The following is a 23,477-nucleotide window of genomic DNA, read 5'->3' on the forward strand; positions in this document are numbered from 1 at the left end:
AGGAGGAAGCGACTGAGCTGGAGGTGGAAAACCTCTTAAGGAAGCCAAGAGTGCCAAACAAACTGTAGCTAATATAGAATTAGCACTGACCAGAGAGTGACCAAAACAATGGTTTGGTTCAACCCGAAGATTGAAGGCAAGGCAGGTATATTAAGTAAGTTATCGCCCTTTTTCAGCTCGGTTTTTCAGTAAGTTACTGTGGTAACTTACTGAATATACCTGCCTTGCCTTCAATCTTCGGGTTGAACCGAACCATTGCTTCGGTCAGTCGTCTGGTCTGGTCAGTGCTAATGTTCTATATTAGCTACCAGTTTGTGTGGCACTCTTGGCTTCCTTAAGAGGTTTTCCACCTCCAGCTCAGTCACTTCCTCCTATGCCGGGCTAAGGAGTGCTAATAAGCACAAAACTGCAGTCCTCAGTTGGAATTGACTGAGCTGGCAGTGTATTTCATGGTTTTGAATGGGGGTTTACCACAGTATCCTAATGTTGAACGCTTCATTGTTTTTGTTACAGGTAGTCCTTTTTCAAACAAATACGGCTTTTTTCAGCACAGTTTCTGTCTATGGCGATGGGCTAATTTACGGGAACCCTTGTATAATGAGGTTTTGCACAAACAAGATAGTAAAATTTTACATTTCTTGCCTGACACTAAGTCCAAATCCAAAACACTGATTTAAACTATTTACAGCTTAAAAGTAAAAGCATGAACAAAAACGAAACTATCTTAAAATCACAACAGAAAAGAATAATAATCTACAGAGACTTTACAGAAAAAATATTTACACATTAAAGTAGTAAGAGTACCAAATGGGCACTGAAACAGAATCAGGAAAATTAAAACTGATACCAGAGTTGTATTTTTTAATTTCTATTGCTTACTACAACTTTCCTACTAAATCAAAATAAAATAACCATTGATTTACTTCAGTTTAAATGAATTTCAACTGCAGGCATATGTACAAACACCCCCCCCCCCCCACCACACAAAATAGCATTTAAAAAAAAGAAAAGAAAAAAAAACCTAATAAAGGTTCTAAATGTGGAAAATACAAAATATTCCAAAGAAATAAATAGACAATTTCAAGTTCATTTGCTTAAAATTTAGTGTGCTCCCCAAAAACATAAATTCAATAATTTCGAGAATACATATATAAGTGCCAATTGGTGGGTAATAACTCAGAGCACAGGCTCTGTAGTGTAAGTACAGCTATTTTAAATGGGGGAAAAGAATTTATGTATGAAATTTCACTTTTGAAATTAACGCCATAAAACAAAACGTGGAGAAGATTGTATAATCTATAGGAGTAAATGGACAATGGGGCTCTCATATTACATTTTTTGTCTTCATATGGTCAGAAATGTTTGAAACCAAATATCAAGTCATAAACTACAACTCAAAAAAGCACTATTGAAGCTGAATAAGGAAATTTTTTAAAAAAAGGGAGTTCATTAATAAGGTTAGTCACTTCCATACTTTGTCAAAAAGCTACAATTAGTAAAATACAAACTGTGCACAGCATGAAATGACCCTGAAAATTTGATTTCTTGAAGCATTTAACAAAATGAACCACTTTTGTGTTGAATGGTACTCACATATGAGGTTGGGGGCAAAAAATCACACCATATAAATGATTATAAACAGTTTAATATTTGAGGTACAATAACATAAAAACCTTAATGTTGAAGCAATACGTCAATAGTGTATATGAAATATGATTGTATAAAAATATGATGATATATATTTACATAATCAATAACAAAAAAAAAAGCAATAACACTCAACATAAGTACTACCACCTAAAGTATGAAAATTTAATCACAGACCAGTCTGTCTGTTTGATTTCTTCTTATTAAAAACATTAGTATTTTGTTGCACAACTATTCACTAAGTCATGAGGCACATCATTAATACATAGTGTGATGCGCAAAATTTTTATAAATTGAATCAATAAACAAGTTAATATAATATACATTATTACAATGAAACATAATTTTATTTTATAATGATAGGTAATGATTTGAGTATATATTGCATGCATCCTGATGTTTGTCAAATACTACAAAAGTTCCACTTTTAAATGCATTCAAATAAATTAATATGAACAAAAATGATACACATGTAATTCGTCTAATCAATTAAAAACGCAGCGACTTCACTTTAATTCAGATTCTACTCATCTCATTCTTCGTTTTTTCTTTGTTGACTGAAAAAAAAATAATAAAAAATTAACCAGGTAAAAATGGCAGAACAGTTGTTTTCCTTACCAGATTTATTAGCATCTTTCTAATTTCTAGTGGGGCAAAAAGCTTTCTTTCAAGTTTAATTACTATCAGTTTAAATTTTTGAATTATTTGCCACTTCTGCTTCGAGCAACTAAGGTAAATGCACCAGTAGTGGCCACTGCTTCAGTAGTGGCCACTTTAAGGTTTATGTTTTAAAAATAAGGATTCTAGGGGTCCCAGTGGATTCAAACTTGCAGGAGGTAGACCTCAGACTATAGTGTAGTGGGCAGTTCAAGCAGGAATAGGTAGAGCATCATGGAAAATTGTTATCAACTATTTAATACGGTCGCCTGGATTGTCGATGTTTTTTCAGCTATCTTCTAACGTTTCTCCGTAACGAGGCATATAAACATTGTGTTGTATTATGAATATAATAATGCTCAAGAATAATATTTTTAGAGCTGTAACCATGTTATGAAATGTGAAAGATCATGTTTGGAATGTTTTTAACTCGAAATAGTTGTTTTTTTGGCTGATAGTTTACCTGGCCACTACTGGTACCAAAAAAGTTGGGAAATTCAAAAGTGGCCACTGAGGGGCCACTACTGAATCAGGAAGGTTTTTCATAAATTTACTCAATTTTCCTTTTAATAGGTTGTAATTAATCTCTTTACATAAAAGCCAGCCTCATTTCTGACATGATATTATTGTGCGATCTAGTAGTGGCCACCCGGTGACCACTTCTAAACAGTAATATGGCTACTACTGACTCATGTACATTATATAATGGCCACTGATGTATCAAATTTGAGGTTTGAAAAAAATTGAACAAATTGACATTCTGGCCTTTTTAAAAAATGGGACGATTAAGGAAAAGAAGGGCTCATTAAGTTTCTAAGTTTTAAGTAAGTTTAAGTTTTCTTAAGTTTAAGTTTCTCTCTTAAGTTAAGTAAGTTAAGAATATGCTCATTGAGTTTCAAATATGGTAATTGATAGTGTAGGCCCACAGTTTAAAAAAGCCACAAAAATCTACTTCACTGTGGCGACTGCTAGTGAATTTACCTCTTCTATGGACAGGCCTGGATTACTCAACAGACCATCCCCTAGGCCCATACGCCCCGGCCTAGGGGTGCATATCATGGGGGGAGGATTATCAAATAGCTTGTTGGTAAAAAAAGCAGGAATTTGGTGGGCTAGTACAAAAAGAGGAGAAACATTCTACTAAAACCGAGAGAGAGAGATTGCAACCTGATTGCTGAGCAGGCAAAAAAAATGAAGGGGGAAGGGCATAATGCTTGATCGAAGTTATCCCTTTTCTAAGCAAACCAGATAATTTTTAATTTCTTAGATTTAAGCAATCATTTCTTGAAAATACAATTTTTTTTGAGGTAAAACACTTATTAGAAGTAAGTCACACACAGTAAAATTAGAAAAAGCGATGATATATAAAATTCCCAGTTATAACACTTGTTTATGGAACTATTTTTCTCTTTGGTAGTCTAAATCATGTCATTAAGTATGTGTTTTGCAGTTTATAATATAATGATTCATATTTATTTATGACTGCTAACAGTCAGGGATGTCCAAAATTCAAATTTTTTGGAAGGGGGAAATTATCAGTTTACCGGATAAAACTTCAAAGGTTATCGAATAAAAAATAGGAGCATGGTACTGCTAGTAGTTTTCTAATTTATCTGTGACTAACAATAATTTAGTAGTTACTAAAATTATGTTTACAATAAATAGCATAAATAATCAGAAAAAAATAAAATATTAAAGTACTTAAAAAATAATTTACCAGACAATACCAGATAATATTTATCGTCAAAGTTTTATGTTAGGTTACAAATGTATCCGAATTTGTGAAATATGTAAGATTTACGAACTTTTTAAAAATTTTACCTTCGAAAATTCCCTGATTTCTGTATTTTATCGATGTACAAAACGCCCGTAATTAATTCTTCAGACCAATTTTATTTTCTAAAATCTTTTTAACTTAAGACATAGCTGAGAATTAATGATAATTTTTATGAGTCTCTTGAATCAACACGGATGACTTGAAATTTTTGCATCAAATGCGATAGGCAAAATTAGAAGTCTAAAAGTCCTTAACTACACAATAATACACATAAGGAGGGTTAAAAATAATGCTAATTATAAATGTCCAAAAGGTAAAATCACAAGGAAAAGAAAAATGAGAGAGTATTAAAGAAGCGGATGCAATTGGATTTAGAAATGTGTGAAAAATTGGGATTAACACGTAATAGCGTAAAAAAATGGCAAAGATGCCTAAGTTTAAGCTAATGTGTAGAATACGATAAATATGCATGTTCTTGAACTCAAAATCCATAACCAATTGTCAATTTCCATGATTTTTGAGTACTTTTTGCCGAAAATCATGACTTTCCATGACCATTTTTTATCATAGCCAAAATCCATAACTTTCTAGGTGCATGGACATCCTGCCTTTAATAGTATTGAAAACTTATGCTACCAATTTCCTATATCCATTGATATACCTTGCTAAGTTGTAGGAAACAAATTGTCCAAGAATTACATTGAATTGTGTACTTACTATTTTCTTATGAACTAGTAGTGCTACCCGCACGGCTTTGCCCGTAGTAAAAAAATTAAAAGGTCTTTTGATTTGCCCATGTATTTACAAATAATGTATGGTGACTTTCTCGTCAATTGGCTTGTACCCATGTTACGGTTCCACGTTACGATAATTTCGTAATTTACTCGTCCATCTTATGATAGTTTTGTTCTTAAAATTGGAATAGAAAAGGAACCACATCGAATTTTTGAGAAATCGCTTCGAGGTGCACACCCCCATGCTACAAACTAACTTCGTGCCAAACTTCATGAAAATCGGCCGAACGGTCTAGGCGCTATGCGCGTCACAGAGATCCAGATATCATCCGGACAAAGAGACTTTCAGCTTTATTATTAGTAAACATAAAGATTAAGAAGATGATTTCGTAGTGATAATAATTATTCAGTTCATACTTACCAAAATTCATATGTAGAATACTTATATAAGTACATTCATTTTCTTTTACTTTATTTTTTACATTAGCGTACAAAAAATACTAATACAAATTTTCTACTAAAAACTTTTTATTTTATCCTAAGTACGTATGTACTTTGAAGAAAGAAATGTACAATAAAAATGTGATTAATATATTGGTACTTAATGTAAATATCATACTGAATCAATTTTATCCATCAGTTATTTGAATTTAAAGTGAGTAATGTGAATTCTAAGGAAAGGATGTCAGATGGCCACTACTGACTCATTCATGTGGCCACTACTGAAAATCTCAGATTTTGGAGTGGCCACTATTGGATCAAATTCGAAGTTTGGGAAAAAATGGATAAAAAATTGAAAAAAAAATGAAATTCTGGCATTTTTAGAAAATGGGACGATTCAGGAATAGATATGATCATTGAGCTAAAAAATTGAAATTAATATTGTATACCCACAGTTTAAAAAATACATAAATTATGCTTAACTATGGCCACTACTAGTACGTTACCTTAATTATTGCAACAAAGGTAAAAATAAATAAACTTTGCAGAAATATTTAGGATTTTTTTCCAGGCATGAAAATACTTCTTGACTTTCATTTTAGATGAGTGAACTATTGGAAAACAGTAAAGATCATCATAGTGATTTTTTAGTATAGTAGGGATCATCCTTACTATATCATAAAAAAACTAAGTTTCTAAGAATGAAATGGAAGATGGCAGAGAATGAAGAGATGTATATTAATTTTTACACTTAAAATGTGTATTAAAAACTTAACATCGTTGGAACTAGGGGCGGGGGGGAATAACATTCAAATATCCTTTTTTAAATATAAAATATCAGACAAAGTGGTAAATACACTGCAGCTGAATTTTTTAGGTGTGTTTCCAAAGTTCAATGGGTGTAAAAATGCTTGTAAAGCCACATTCAAAATAGTTTACTCCTGATAATTTGAAGGCTTAGAACTGAAATATTGCTGTCCTAAACTCCAGAGAAGGCTGTAGGGACTTCGCATAACCCAAACTACTAACAGGTTTTACGTTTCTGTGCTATAGAGAAGGTTTTTTTCGCTGATTCATTGGACATAACTCCCGCATGGTTTTGGGTCCTGGGAACCCAGAAAACCCAACAAATTGACTCAGGAAAAACTTGGGTAAAATGGTCAAGATTTATTTAGTAACTGCTTTTAAGCTTTATTGACCAAGAGAGAAAGAAACAAGACCTCCAACTGGGCTAAAGAAACAAAATATTGCTCCTAATGTTCTATCAAAGCTCATTGTACTATATTTTAGGAAGAAGCTTCTCCTTCACTTTTATCTATGGGAAATTCTAAAGAATGCCAATAAAGATCAAAAGAAAAAGAAAGTGCTGTTTCACTGCACGATTCTGGATAAATACAAAACAATTGCACAGTAAAAGCTTATCTATTTTAAATTCATGTAATCAAAATTTCTTTTAAAATTTTGCCCCGTACCCCACTAAGAAGATAGGAAAAAAACATTTTCCAGAACAAACTGGGGGGTTTTGATTAAAATTGCTCAGAATTTTTTTTTTTTTTTTTAATTTACTGCTTAGAAAAGTAAAAAGTTTCCTTCTACTGTGCCAAGGTGTGTGTTTAGATTCATATGTTTTTATTAGCAATGTTCTGATGCCCAGGCCATGCTGCATCTCTTGTTGGTGCTGAAGCTTTTCTTAAATACTACAGGGAACACAGATGCACCATTTATATATTTATTTTGTGCTCCTTTAATTAAATAAACGTGCATATCTTGCACGATTTTTGTTAGGGAATAGAATTGGCGGCTACGCCAAAATAAATAGATAGATAGGTAGATTAAGTACAGATATAATAAATAGAGATAGAGTTATGCATAGATCATACAAATAGATGAAATACCAAAGCGAACAAGAGGAAGAAAATCTTTGTTCATAGATAGATGTACATTAATAAATACCACTGCCAATTTTCTTTAAGCAATGGCCAAAAGGTGACAATTTTGGTGTAAAAAGGTGAATGGAATGAAAGCGAAATGTGCGTGAAGTTGATTGCGGCTAGTGTTAAATAGTTGCTGTTTGCAAAATTATAGAAATACCTTACTAGGTTAACTTCAAAATATCCTTCAATGTATGCATGAGACGGAATTTAACTTTATTAAAACATACATACCGAATGAGGGCTCTTTTAATATCTGGAGGTAAATTCTTCATCACTTTGCAAATATCATATAATTTCTTCATATTCTTTAAAAATTCATAACATTCGTAATCATCTGCCTGAAAAGAAAAAAAAATTAAAAACCAATTTTCTCTTTGATAATAGTAATGATAATAATGATTGCACAATTTTTGGTTTTTACTTTTAATGTGCACAAAAAGAAATAATTAAACGTTTGATGCACCTGATAAGCAAGTATTAAATTCATTAACAGGGTTACTCATAATTCCCTTTGGTTTTGAAGCGCTATACTGCCGTGCCAATCACAAAAGTCATATCTGCTTTTTATCAAAATTGAGTTATGGTCAACAAGTGATTCTTGGTCATATATTTTAACCTAAATACAATATTTAATTATCATTTGTGACTGGGAAATACTTTTTTAAAAATTCTGAAAAAGTTGCATCTGTATCAAATATATGCACAACTTTAAACCGAAATTTCCCATTTTGAACTCAGATGCAGATACGACTTTTGCGCTTAGCATGGCAGTATAGTTAACACTTGAAAGAATATAGAAACAAATCAAGTTTTATTTACATATTTTATAGGTTTTTTATGCATGAACCTTTATTCAGACAGCAGACATCAATCTATGTTTTACTACACTCCACTCAAAGTGGTACTCAACACTTTAGGGTCCCTCATACCTAACTACATGTGGTGCAACCGGCTGGACAGGGACCTGAAGCTGTTTTTTTTTTTTTTTTTAAGTCCAGACCAAGAGTCAAGCAATCCCTGATCCAGCATGCCTAGAGGCATTGATTTGGAACAGGAACATGCAAGACTTGGTGACTATGACAAATTTAACGTGCTCCAGTCACCCTTCGCGAACAGAGAATCTTCAACTAGCTGGAATCAAACTAAGGACCCTGCAGTCATGAGTTCAACACTCTCAAAGAGGTATTAACATTATTGGCTGCACCTGTTATCCTAATTTTTCCTGTTATCCTAGTGTTAGGAACTGAACTATCACATCAGGCCGAGGACTGCTGATGACCTTTGAAAAAAGTGAGAAAGGTGACAAATTTGAAAACAAAGGTGACTAAAAGGTGACAAAAAAGTAACTAAAAGGTGACCAAAAGCAATTTGTTAAGAACTCAAAAAACAGAAAAGGATTATCCCTTTTTACTGACTTTTACCAAAATAGGCCTATATGCTTTTTGTAAAGATTTCTACAGTTTCTCTTTCAATATATGTTTTAATTTTTTCTATTTTCTTAGCTTCTTCTTCACAATCCTTTCTTTTTTGCTCTTCTTTTTGCTTCTGTTTCAATTCCAAATCCTTTTTCCTTTCACATTCATCCATGTATGTTGTGTAATCTACGTGTGCTTGTTGTGCACATTTAATTATTTCTGGACCAATTGGTAAAGAAAGCAAATGAGGATATTCTTTTACAGCGTCTTTAACTATAAGTATGCTGTTTAAAAATCTTTCAGTCCTTGCTGTCTTATTTTCACCAAAAAGGTGCTTTGAAATAGAAAATAGTCTTTCAATGTCAGCATTACCATGTGATAATGCAAGTGAAGCCGGGTTGGCAAGGTTTTGGACACTATGATAAAAACCATGGTAAAAACCATGGTTTTTACCGTCCTGTCCAAAACCCTAGTGTCCAAAACTATATTTTAAGAAAAATAGTATTGTGTGAGAAAACATCAAAAAACAGAATAAAATGTATCAAAGTAATGTTTTATATTGAACATTTATTCAATGAGAACATTCAACTTACTTATGCAGCTGATTTTAATCTAGTCGCATAGGAGTTGAATTCTTGATAAAAATTTCAATTTTTATGCATAAGTTTATTTATTTTTGATAATAGGAACAAAATTTCCCTATATTTATGCATGTGTGCAAAAGAAAGTGTTCAAAATATAGTGCAATAATTGACTTAAATGTAATAAATTATGATTTTTTTAGTTACAGAATGTATATTAAAAACGTAAACTAAAAAAAGAATAGCACAAGTTTTATAATATAAGTGTTTAATCATCAATTTCTTGTTCTTTAATCTAAGATTTAAAAATGATTTTTGTTAAAAAATCATGTAAAACTTATTTGCAAAAACCATTTAAAAAATTTAGCTCTTTTCTTGCACCTAAATATTGTACATTTAATAATATTCCTTTGTGTTATGAATGGAACTGAAATTAGTTGTCTTGGTAGTGTTGTGAATTTCCTTTCAAAACTCTACCAACTGTTAAATAAGTTTTTGTGAAAAAGTTATTGGCAATTTTTTTTAAGTAAAATGTTTTTTAACTGAACATTTTGAAGAAAAATATTATCAAATACAGATTAATTAAACCTCATTAATATCTTTATTTATGCATCATGAATACTGCAGTGAAAACGAATTGATTAGATTACACCCCTTTAACTTTAACATAGTTTTGGACAGTTTAAGGCAGTTTCGGACACTTTTGAACAGTTTTAGACGGTAAAAACCACCTGTCCTGTCCTAAACCAGTTTTGGACAGTCCAAAACCCAACCCTGAAGTGAAGTTTTTATCACCTTAGAAACATTAGATTATTGGAAGTTGAGTCGTTTTTTGAAATGTGCTGCTGCCAGTAGATATCAATGGTTTTGTTTTCGGATGCTTCATCATCTTTTTCCAGCTGCAAAAGTTTCCATTCATCTTGCAACTTATTGAGTGAAACATTAAAAGGCATGATTTTGGCAACCTTTATCAAATCCTTACAGCTTCTAAATTTACTTCTCTCTTTTGGATCCAAAAATTTAAAACTTTTCAGTAACCCGTTTGATGTGCAACTTTTTTCTATTACATACTTGCATGCAGTCACACAATGCTTTTTAACAGCTCTTAAAAACATAACCTTTTCATTTTCTTTCAGTCTTGACAGTTCATCTGTCACCTCTCCACTAACAACGAGATCTTCAAGAGGTAGTCTGTTACCAACTGCAAACAGTTCATCAGTGTCTACGTTTAAAAAATCAACTCACTTTATGACAGAGGCTGAGGTGAGGGGGGGGGGGCATATTTAAGGCTTTTTTTTAATTAATTTCACTGTTAAAGCTATCATTCAGATACTTTTCAAAGATTTAATTATTTAAAAAAAATCCTAACCAGGAAACATCACGATCAAGGAAATTCAAAAAAATTCCAAATTGGTGGCATTCGAAAGAGCATTGGAAAACATGTTTATGGCACTGAAACTACGTGCCCTCGTGACCACGTTATCGAAATATGAGGTCTTAAAAATTGCCGAAATTTTCAGTAAAGTCGCCAAATTTAGTGAGTTTTGTTCAGAAATGGAAGGTACGGCGCGATTTCAACATCTGCATCTGACAAGACGTTTCACTTCCATATTTGGTCACCACCAAAGCGCGTGAGAAATATCGCATTAATTCTTTACTCGGGGTGACTACCATAGCGCGGAGTGTCGTGGCACAGACTGCGGCATTGAAATTTTTAGGGGCTTGTGTTCCGGGATATTAACGTGCAACTGTATAGGGGAAAATGCCACCGCCCGAAATATTTGTTTTATTTTATTGTAAAAACAATGGAAATATAATGTATATTGACTTCAAATCATATTTTCTTTTGACGAATCCCCTAGACCCCAAGGGGAGTTCCTTCAAACATTTATTTCCAACTACAGAAATGTGAATGTGGGTGTGTCTTTTGTTGCTTTTCGAATAACTAAAAGTAATTTTCTCGAATAATTTAATTTGAACCTCCTCTCTGTAAAATGTTATGGAGAAGGTCAAGATAAAAATGTCTTTTAGCATTTTAGGTAGTAGTAGTAGGTGTAAGTAGATTTTTCTTCACTAGTTTTCGTGGTTATTATTATTGGTGAAATATATTTTATTTCTAAACAAGGTTCTCATAAGTATTAATTATTTTTTCTTTTAGGTTCTGTGCAAAGCTAATTTGTTCTGATTTTTGACATTTTACTGTAGTAACAAAGCAAATTAAAATATACTGCAGTGAGAGGTTCCCTGAGCTTAAACTTTTGGGAAAGCAAAACTTCTCAATTTACCGAAAGAAAATTCAAATTTTGCCGAGCGATAAAATGCGAGTATGCGCAAATAATAATGTATGAAAAGTGACTTTCGGGAGTTAAAAAATTGTAATTATGTCCTCTAATTTGCCGAACTGTCAGACGAACTTTGTGGAATAAGGAAAATTTTTGGGAGGTCACAGTGACCTCCCATCAGTGCGCTCCTAACTACAGTCAGCAAGAACGACCTCCTACTACTGCGACCGATCTGTCATAGGGTTCGAGCACAAAATCTCGTTTAAAATTCCACAGATGTAATGATATTTTAGCATCCAATAGAACGTATTAACTGAATACATTTGAATATACCGTTCAAACTTTAAACTTTTTTGTTATTCTTAAGACTGTCTGTTAAAAAACTGATGTTTAAAACTTTTATGCTTAAGCGAGTGAAATATTTCCACTGAAAGAGTTTAATCGATGATGAAACTGTTTTGAAAAAAATATGATAACCGTAGAGAAACGGTAAACACACTTTAATTTTTTTTTTTTTTTGAAAAGTCGTAAATCTGAATTCTTTAACAGTATCTAAATACGAAGAAAACGACAATTGTAAAGATTTCAAACCATGTTCTCAAATTAAAAAAAAACGATTTCTGTCGGTTATTTCCAGTGTGTTTTTCGTTATGTGTATCGTTTTCAAGTTATGTGTAAGCCCTCTAACAAGTCAAATAATAAAAAAAAACTGTATTAATTTTTATTTTGCTCGTATTTGAATTCCCTTTTAACGTGAAACATAATTGGTAAAAGTGACTTCAGTATTTTTAAAAATGACTAAATAACATGCAATATGATGTGCATTTACGTTATAGCGACTTTCAGTTGCAGTGACAGACTTTTTCGAACTACAGGGGTTGTTGTAATGAACGTCGACTATAAAATTTTTGATAAGAATCTGTTATGAAGTAATTTCCGACATCGTTAGTTTTGCTGTGCAAATTTTTGACATTTACTATCCGTTGTTTTCTTTTTTTTTAATTGTTATTTTTTTATTTTAAATTAAAAATTAAACATTTTCGCTAGCAGTGGTCAGACAATAAGACTTCATGAATGATAATAACTTTTGAAAAAATAAATAAGATCTGGGATACTACAATCCATGATCATTTTCTTTCAACATCAAAAACTATCCATTTTATTTTCAATATGTAAGTTTTAAAAAGCATGTTTGTTTTTTTTACTTATTCATATTAATTCTCGTACATAATTATTAATTACTTACAGCACATTTCATAACAAGAGTACAAACTTGAATTAGTTAAGTAAAACACACTTGAAATGCTTCATAGTTACTTTTTAATTTGACACACACAAGTAAAGGGTTAATTCGAAACATCGTTTACGGGCTTTGCAAGATGACCAGAAATGGGAATTAGTCTTGCTAGACGCAGGCAATGAAATCACGTGGTATTTTCCATTTCTTGCCAAGTCTTGAAATTTGGCGAATTTTCGTAAGATTTCGACAGACTTTGACCCCCCATACCTCAAAAACAAAAGGACGAGGGCACACAATATTTGGGTCAAATTTTTTTCTAAAGATACTCTTTCGAATGCGGCCATTTTTAACTTTATTCATGATTACTGAACTTGTGATGTTTCCTGGTAAGACGCATTTCAAGAAAGGTGAGAAAGGTGACAAAAGTTGCAAAAGGTGACTAAAAGTAACCAAATTTTCAAAAGGTGACTAAAGGTGAGAAAAGTGACCGACTCCTCGGCCTGTCACATGGATGTATGGCATGTGACGAAGTATTTACACATGCAACACTTTTTAAGATGTGTAGAAAAATTTGTCTTGTTTCCATTTTCTTTCAAATGTTCATATTTGCTGCATTTGTTTCAGTTTTTTTTTAAATTATTATTACGCAGTTTGGAAAGGCTGTAGGGAATTATCAATAACCTAGCAAATATTACTTAACTTTAGAACAAAAGTTAACAAAAAGTATTTAAATAAGAAATTAAAAAACTCAATTTCAAGTAACATGGCTAAATTAACTTTTGGCTTTCAAAATAATTAAAATATTTATAGAATAGAAAAAGATTGAAAACACAGAATGCCCTTCTCCCTTTGGAAAAAATTCTGGCATTGTTTCGAAATCTAGTTAGGGAAATATTTTGCTTGCAACATTGACTGTCAGGCTTAAAAATTAATGAAAAATAAATAAGAAGTGTGGAAGTATTTAAAATATCAGTCACTTCCTCCAATCTACAGAATTCTCTGTTAATTTCATGCAGCAAATTAAAGGTTTGCAGATTACAAATTTTGATTAATACGCTCAAACCTGTTTTTGTGCGGTAGATATGGATTGCACGAAAAAAAAGAAAAAAAAAGAATTAATTTGAATTTTCTCATCTTAAATTCAAATTATGTTTTTCGCAATCACGAGTGTGTGTGTGTATATGTAAGCGTGTGTTTGTGTGTGGGGGGGGGGTATGTGTGTGTGTAGGCATGTGTGTTTGTGTGCAGGAATGAGTGTGTGGGTAGTTGTGTGGGGGGAGGGGGTATGTGTATGTGTGTGTAGGCATATGTGTTTGTGTCTGTGTGCAGGCATGAGTGTGTGGGTAAGGGTTGGGTTTTTTACCGGCAAAAAGGTATTTTTGCAGAGACAGTGGAAAAAATCATGGCAAAAATGGAAAAAAACAGCAAAAACCTAATTGCAAATAAAGTAGCATGTTGTTAATGAAGAAATAGTGATAATATAATATAAATAATGCACTTTAATATTTTAATTATGTCTCTCCATGTTACTTCTAATTTATAAGGTGAAAAAGAAATGTTGGGATTGCAAAACTTAAGATTTTAAATGCTTGCTAAAACAAAGAATGTTTACTTAAGCTTAGTAAATTAATAAAAAGATTGAATTCTAATTATATATATATATTTAATTGATCACTTTTTTTTTATCCCACTAAGATTTTTAAGCTATTTAATTAATAACAGAATATTTACTTGAATATAGAAAAGTATTAACTTTTCCTCACTAAAGAAATAATGGGTCTGTCCACGGTGACTGACGTTACAATTTGACTCTATTTTTAACTTACAAATTCAGCACTGTCTTGAAATTAAATTTTGTTTCTCCTGAAATTGATCTAAAATATCATGATATGGTACATCACTGCCCCCACACTTATTTTCAGACTTGAGAAAAAAAAATTTTATGTGAAATTAAGGGGAATAAAAAAACGTGACTGATGTTACACAGAAGAGACATTAAGAAAATTGACTTATATTCAATTTGAAATCCTCTTCAAACTAATAACGTAAAATCTAAACAGATTTTTTCCCCTTAAAGTAGAGATCTTAGACTTGATGAAAACACTTTGTTTTATTCGAAAAACTTAAAAACGGAAAATATAAAAATTATTTAAACCCGTGTATGGGGGGTATGTGTGTTTGTGTATAGGGGTATGTGTTGTGTATTTGTGTGTAAGGGGTATGTGTATGTGTGTAGGCATGTGTTTTTGCGTCTGTGTGCAGTCATGTGTGTGTGGGTAGTTGTGTGTAGGTGTGTGTGTGTGGGGGGGGTATGTGTATGTGTGTGTAGGCATATGTGTTTGTGTCTGTGCGCAGGCATGAGTGTGTGGGTAGTTGTGTGCAGGGGCGGACTGGCTGCCTTTAACCCAGTCGACAAAAGAATATTTTGGCCCACCTCTGTAAATCAAAAAAGTTAAATTAAACAGTTCTGGATCTCGATTCTTCCGAGTCAAGAAAAAACATTTAACTACCGCTAATTTCTATTTTCCTATAAGTTTCTAAAGTTTTAAAGTTCTAAAAAAAGAAAATTATTAAAAGTAAAATAAAGCTAACATTGACTTATTTTTTAATTACCTTGAAAGAAGGATACTAATGGTTGTAAGTAGGCTTGCCAGATTTCTGAAATGTTCAACCGGAACACCAGAATGTACCCCCCCCCCTCCCTCCCACACAGTGTCATTGGTCTTCAAAAGGGTACACAAACTTTGGCCAGTTTTTAGAGTGTTTTTTAGAGGGTAGTTCATTCTCAATGCTAAGAATAAATGGTTACTATTTATGAAAAAAAAAAAACAGGAAATATTTTATTTCTTACACATTATTATTTACAGATTACTTTATTTAGAAGAAGGACTTTAATTAAGGAATGAAAAATTGAATAATGTTTACATTGGCTAGAATTTTTTTGGTTCCGATCTTGTTGTAAAGATCTTTACAAAGGCTAGTCCAATACTAGTATTGAATGTTAATGTTACAAAGGATAAAGAGTAATTGCCTAAAAGAATCCTCTACCGTTAATTATTTAAAAACTTTTTTGGACATCTTTTCTCCAATTTATTTTTTTCCGGGTCACAGGCATTTTTTCTGAAAACCGGGACTGTCCCGGTGGAACTGGGACGTCTGGCAAGCTTAGTTATAAGTCTGAAAGGGCACATTTTTAGGCTTCTATACTGACAACATAGGAAGCAGGGGTCTGTCCAGGATTTTTCACAGGGTCCGTTTTTTTGTGAAAAATCAAATAATTTTATGAAAAATGAATTAATTTTGTGAAAAATCAAAAAATTTCGCAAAAAAAAATTTTTTTTTTGTTAAAACGAAATTTTAGAATTTAGAGATGGCACAAACTGTATCAATTAAACTTAAAGTTGAGTGTTTTCCTCTTCTATGACGAGAAAATCATTCTGGATTTTTTTTTCTGATATTTGGTGGGGGGGGGGAGCATCGCTCTTTCAAGTATCAATATTTATCTACCATTCTGCATTACGTTAAATTATGCTAGATATATTTCTGTACAATATTTAAAATAATTGTAACAAAAATATAAATAAATAAAACAAAATTCAGAATAGGGTTCAGCATTCAACTTTTTGGCCCAAGACACTCTTAAAAAGCACAGAATTTCGTTTAAAACTTATAAATTCCGTGATTTTAACAAAAATAAAAAGATATTTCAATTGTTTACCTCTTAACAAAGCGTAATAATCATCAAAAATTCGAAAAAACGGATTAACATAGCGGATGCAAAGAGATCGCAATTCTTAAAGTGAAGGCATCAAAAGTATAAAAACGGCTTGTAAAAGAAATATTTTTGATAAAATTATTTTAAAATTGCATATTAGAGTCCTATGATAACATATCATTAATATCTGTGGACACAGTTGACCCCCCTCCCCCCAAAAAAATAATAATAATAAAATAAAATAAACCATCTATTCAGCATTTTAATTTTTGACTCATAACAGAAAATGGAATTTTGCTTTAAAAACTTGAAATGAGAGTTCTAACAAAAATAAAGAGACTTTTCATTTATTTGAATCCTAATAAAGCGAAGTTAGCTTGAAAAAAAGAACAAAATATGATTCTCATATCGGATGTTAAAAGATTGCATTTTTCAAAATGTAGACAGCTAAAGAAAAAAAAAAGGTAATTAAAAGAGTTTATTTAAAGTTAATCATCCTTGTTAGCATCGAAAAATCAAAACCCATATAATTTTCTCCCAAAATAACAATTAAACATTGCACCACACCGTAAAAACGCAAATATTGACAAGCCCACAAAATGATGAGAATATTTTCTAATCAAGTCATTATAAAGGTTCAACGCCAGATGCTAAGTGGTGATAGTTTTGAAGTTGGTAACCCTATCTGAAGCTATCATATTTTTTCCGCACCCTTACTATCCCTTTGCAGTTCTAAGTTCATTTCGCAGATATATATTATTATTGTTTATTAAATCACATGAGCAGAGAAAAGTGCTTACCAATGCCTTTTCAGAAAAGTTTACAACAACACCGCTGCTAATTAACTGTTGATAAAACAAACAACCATTATATTTATTTGGCAGTAGCAATTATTTATCACTTGCAGGAGCATCCCAAGAGTGCCGATTTTTTCTTTCTTTCTTGATTTTTTCTTTCTTTCTTTTTTTTTTCTCTCAAAATTAGCCGGTTTTATATAAGCTGATAACTCTAATTTGACTTAAAAAAAAGGTTCCAAATATTATCGGTTTATACACAGAAATATGCGTTATTTTGCTTTCAGATTTGCTCTTTCAATAAACAATTTGTGACAGATCCGATCTTGTTTATCAGAATTTTGTGAAGGGTCTGTTTTGTTTGATCGGGATTTTGTGAAAGGTCCGTTTTGTTTGATCGGGATTTTGTGAAAGGTCCGTTTTGGTTGATCTTTGGTTGATCGGATTTTTGTGAAGGGTCCGTTAACGGACCCAAATATCCTCTGGCCAGACCCCTGGGAAGAACACGAGGAAAGGGAAGAATCAGGTAAATTAACCTGGAAAATTTTCGAAATAGGTTGAGAGTACCTAAGGAGAAAAGAATCTGGAGAAGAGGTTCTAGTTCCCTTCAAAGCAATATTTTCAAAGTAGATGTCAAAACGGCAATTTTAAAATTTTTGGTAACGTTAGAGAACAGGAAAAAGAAGGGGTTCTCACACGATTTTGTTTTCTTAACTTTTTTTTTTCAAAATTAAAGTCTATTTTAGTCTTTCTTTGTTTACAATAGAATGTCGGGGGCTCTTCCCAGAAATTGTCTGAAATGGGGAGTTTTAGAAATACCCTTTTATACTATTTTAGGCTACCCTTGGTAAAATTAATGGAACCGGGAAGCATCGGGAGCTCTCAACGAAAACGTTTTGACTTTTAACTATTAAAAAACGCAAAACTATCTTTGGTTATGTTTGAGAGAGTAGGAGGATCAGTAATCTCATTTGGAAGCATTTAAAAACTCCCAATTTAGGACATTAGTTACTACATTTAGTTACTACAGGGAATCCGGCGACTTTCTTTGGAATTTTTCGAGATTGAAAATTCAAAAAGATAATCTTATAAGATGTTTGGAAACATTAAAAGGAAAGGGGACAGTTTTGTCCAGCGTTTCACCCAAGATTTTTTAGGAGGGCGCAGTGCCCTACCGCTTTTAAGCTAACCTTTGACCCTAAACTGAATCAACAGTCCTTGCCCCTTAAAAGTTTAAACAAAACTTCACAGAAGCAAATTTTTTAACAAAAGGTAAAGATTTACACAAGCCTGTCCTTGAATCGTCACTCCCTCATTTCACTCACTTATCCACAAAAATCTGATTAGAACATATCTGAATGTTTTTTGCATTACCTTTAAAACTAAACACCAAAAAGCTTTTTAATATTTTAAAAATAATTACTGTCGAAAACTCTTGAACTTTGTATGTAGCTATACCAAAAAGTAAAAGAAACACCCTTTTTATTTGACAAAATTTCTCTTAAAAAATACCCTTTTATCAGAAAATGCACTGCCCCTTTTTTGGTCGGAGGGAAACACTAGTTCCCTCAGGACATTTTTTTCTGAAACTGAAATCAATTTTAGGCTATAGTGCAGATAAAAGGATTACGGAGATCTCCCATGGAAATTTCTATAAGTGAAATTTCAAGCTGTCTTTAGTGACTTTAAGGGAATAGTGAAGGGTCGAAGACTTTCTGGCAATTTTTCGATATTTAAATCTGAAAAACACAAATGAGGGCTTTGATGCAGGAACCAAGAACCAGGTAAGTCCAGTCTCGCTCATTTTTGGTAAGGCCAACAAATAACATCAGTGTCCGATAGAAAGGGAAATATCTTTCGTACATTATTTACTAAATAGCAGAGGTAGCAGAGGCCTGATCTTATATTTGTGTCTCGTTGTTGCACCAATCGGAACATCTATATTCTCCCCACGCAAAAATGAATTTTTTTAAAAAAAGGGAAAAGTTCGGACGTAACTGGTTTTTGCATCAAAATCCTCAATGAGTTTGTTTCCTTCAGTCAAAAGTACTACTTTTAATCACTAAAATTGATAGAATAAGCAAAAAAAAAAAAAAAAAAAACATGGAGAGAGAAAACTTTCTTTTTCCCAACGCTTAATTCTTAATTTTTTTAAATATCTGATTTTGAAAATACGGAGTGGTCTTTATGACGTCACAAGTGATGCACTTTGGCGCATCTCCACTAGCGTGCTGAATTCGTACGCTTGCTGTCTACCGCGTTTCCAGGTTCTGATAATTCAGAAGCGAATTAAATATTGCTCTCTGCGCTAATGGCATTAGTGAATGTTATTTCATCACTTGTGATGTCATGTGCAGAAGCGTAACAAATGAAATTGCACAATTTAAAATAATTGATAAAAAATATTAAACTTCACAACCCTATTGTAGGCTTAAGACTATCGTTAGTGCCTTTAGGACTACAAAGGGACCTCATACCTCAAATACCTTAGGGACCTCGTTAAGTCTTAATCTACAGGGTTGCCACAGAAGTTCAAGAATGAAATTCCCTGACATTTCCAGGTTTTCCAGTCAATTTTAGGAAAAATTCCAGGATAATGTATGTCAACTTACGTTATTTAATATCAATACAATATAATTTTTACTGTAAATAAGACTAATTTTTTAACCAAAAAATTCTTAAAAACATTATCGATAATCATTATCAATATATGGGTTAAGTTAAGACAAACTTGAAATTTAACTACAAATGCTTTGAAAGACCAGATATTTCCAATTAATACTTTCATTTTTAAATCTCTGCAATTATGTTCTGCAAAAGTTTGTTTCCATTTCAATGCAGTTTTTATTACTCAAAACTTTTTCTTAGCACTTTCTTTTTTTTTACTCTTTTTCTTACTTTGCAACTCTTTTCCTATTGCATAATGATATATACTAGGGACCATTCCAGCATAACTGAGCATATTATAAGAAATCTCATTTGATTTAAGTCTCCCTCCCTCATTACAGCATAAATAACAGCATTCCGTCAGTCAATAATGCTACAAGACTTTTCTTTCAAATTTTTTACCAACATGCCCTTGTTGATACTATACTCTCAACAAGTGGTGCGACATATTTTTAAAAAAACATTGATGTTTAAAAAAAATGTTCAAAATTAAAACATCAATGTTTTAACAAAAACAACGATGGCCACTATTCTCGACTGTAACATAAACATGGGAAAAAATTATTCTCGTTGTAATAAAATTGTAACATCTTTCTTTGGCAAGCAAGGATCTATAAAAATCACAGTTCATTCTGTTTCAAAAATAACAATATATGCTATAAATATTCTCTGCAATGATGATTCAATTTAAAATTCATATTCTTAATACAAAAGAATATAGAAAATTATTACACTATTCTTCTAAAATAGACTTTCATTTTTGCCTTCAAAAGATTTTTTTACAAATCCCATACCTGCCAACCTCCGAGAAAAAAAAATCCGGAAGATTTTTTTATTTTTATCCACAAGATTTTAACGCAAAATAAAATTAAACAGGACATCTACCCTCTTTACATTTAACAATATGATATTAGTTATGAATTTCATATCAATTGAACTTACTTTCGTTTAGTAAATATTACTTTTATTACTTTCTTTAAAAGTTTGGAAATAACATTTACTCGTACTTAGTGATGTAAAATACCCGGGTATTTATTTTTAGGGGTAAATACCCAGGGTATATACCCGGGTAAATACCCAAAATGGGTAAATACCCGGGTATTTATTTCAAAAATTTATATTCAACTAAAATACTTTTCTGTATGTATTCCACTATGTATATATACAACCAATCATATACAAAACAATAAATTTTTGCCCAAAAATTGTATTTTGATCACATATTTAAAGAATTATTGTGTGAAACAGCTTAGCAATCTAATATGAGATTCACATTAAATGTGTTGGATATGCCTAATCAACGTTGATAGCCAAATTTCAGATATAAAAAGCCATTCTACAAAAAAGAAAAAAAGCTTAATTGGTTACAAAAAAAAGCAAACATCAATTTTTTAAGGTCCTAGTCTTTTATAACCCAGTAATATACCCCTGCATGACATCAAAATGTAACGAAATGTCGCTCAATTTATTACTACTATTTATTTACCTATATCTTATGCAGAAATTTCCTCCAAACTTAGTTCAATTGTTCAGGTGTAGTCTGTATCACACACACACACACATATATATATATACACACATAATATACATAAACATTTAAAATTTTTAATCTTTTATTTTGGGTTTTATGTTTGAAAAAAGAAAATAGTCACCTTTTAATACTACCTAAAAAAAATTTGCAAAATGCGCAATTACTAGAGGATTTACCCTGCCTTCGGATAAATACCCAAAAAAATATTTACCTTCCCACCCTACAGAGGAACAAATGCAAATGAGCAAAGCAACAGAAAAGAAAATTTTGCTTTTTTTTTTGCTTATTAATGTGAAAACTGTTTCTATATTTTCCATGTTATCACTTAAATATCAATAAAAAAGAATAACACCATAGTGTCTTAATAACTTCTCAGTTTATTCTTCCAAACATCCCTCATGCTTCCTTTTTTTTTTCATTTTGGATATGAGTAACCTAGATTGCAATTTTGAAATCCTGAAGTTCATAATGAATTGCTTATACTTCTCCAATTATGACATTGAAAAGAAAGATTCTTTGGTTCACGATATGTTTCTTTCATGATTTCATCAAGTCTTTCAATAAAAAATATTATAAACTTTGTAATACATATGTATATATCAGTTTTACCAATTATTTCATATTTAGATTTTTAAAAAAAATTCTCATTCACTTTTTTGCATTTTTTATAAAATACCCAGTTTTTGGGTATTTACCCAGGCCTTGGGTAAATACCCGGGTAAATACCCAAAAAATATTTACCTACCCGCTGGGTATTTACCCGATCCACATCACTACTCGTACTCATCTTAAAAAAAGAACGTAACAAAAACAGCTCGAACTGAGAGAACGAGAAGATAATCGGAGCCGAAATTGTGCCCCTAGTCGCCCGTCGCAACGCTTGCTTTGATTGGATCCCGATGAAGTCATGCGCTGTAACACTCAGTGACGTCATAATCTTGCCTCACTTCTCGTGCCATTCTCCTACGGCAACCTTTCCTTGGCTACTTGGCCTAAAACACGGTGCCGCGTTCCACAAAAGTATCGTTAGCGCCAAAATTGGCGAGATACAATTTTTTTCCCGACACGTGAAAAATCCGGAAGATTTTGCTCATAAACGGAAAAAGACATGAAAATGCGTAAAACTTCCGGGAAATTCGAAAGGGTTGGCAGGTATGAAATCCTAAGCTTTAAAAGCAAATGAAGAACTAAAAAAAAATTAAATGCTCATTTTTTTACAATTCAGTATTTTTACAAAAAAATATGTAATAGCTAATTAACTCAATAATACATGAAATACACCGCCAGCTCAGTCAATTCTAGCCGAGGACTGCAGTTTCGTGCTGGAGCGACTGAGCTGGAGGTGGAAAACCTCTTAAGGATGCCAATAGTGCCAAACTCAATAATAGTTAAAGTTTGAAAAAATAAATGTATAAAGTCATTCTAATCCAGAATTAATAAAAATAACTTCCAACCATTGAAATGATAGAAAAACTTGAAGGATGCATATGGACTGAAATCTCAAGCACACAAAGTAATTTTCGGCAAAGTCACTTTCAAAAAAAATGTTGGCATTTTTCAAAAAAAAAAAAAAAAAACAAGTTTTTACCTATAAAAGCTAAAATTTTAAGGCTTTAAATTTTTATGATCATTTATTTCATGAAAAAGAAAGAAAAAAAATGTAGAATGAAGGCTATTAAAATGCTAGTAAGACCACACGTACTTTGCGAAAAATACTAGTAGTGCATGGCTTGATTTTTTTTCCCAAAAGAAGCAAAATAAAATGTAATGATATAAATCAGAGCTTCATAATTTACGTATGGATTGTTTTAAAAATCTATTTATTTATTTATTTTACTTATTACATTTAGTACTTAAAAATGAGCTTGAATTTTCTTCCTCTCAACTATCAGGAAAATTCGTTTATCTGGAATGCGACATTTACCGCACTACCACATTTTTACGCAACAGTTTCACCCATCAGATGCAAAAATTGAGAGAGATTCCCTGACAATTCCAGGTTTTCCATATTTTCCAGGTGCGTGCCAACCCTGATCTAGCCTTGATTGCAACTAATGTAGCT

The 23,477-nt window shown here is 32.0% G+C and overlaps 1 protein-coding gene across 2 annotated transcripts in view; it reads right to left on the reverse strand.

Annotated features, from left to right (window-relative positions):
• Positions 1-985: 985 nt before the first annotated feature.
• Positions 986-23,477, reverse strand: part of LOC129221289 (cellular tumor antigen p53-like) — a 61,923-nt gene continuing 39,431 nt past the window's right edge. For both annotated transcript variants that reach the window (XM_054855748.1, XM_054855747.1), the window contains 2 exons: positions 7,422-7,528; positions 986-2,204 (listed from right to left, as the gene is read on the reverse strand). In XM_054855748.1, the coding sequence (XP_054711723.1) occupies positions 2,180-2,204; positions 7,422-7,528 (132 nt within the window). In that variant the 3' untranslated portion in view covers positions 986-2,179. The remainder of the gene's footprint in view (positions 2,205-7,421; positions 7,529-23,477) is intronic.

This window comes from Uloborus diversus, chromosome 4 (assembly GCF_026930045.1).
Source record: "Uloborus diversus isolate 005 chromosome 4, Udiv.v.3.1, whole genome shotgun sequence".
Classification (NCBI taxonomy): domain Eukaryota; kingdom Metazoa; phylum Arthropoda; class Arachnida; order Araneae; family Uloboridae; genus Uloborus; species Uloborus diversus.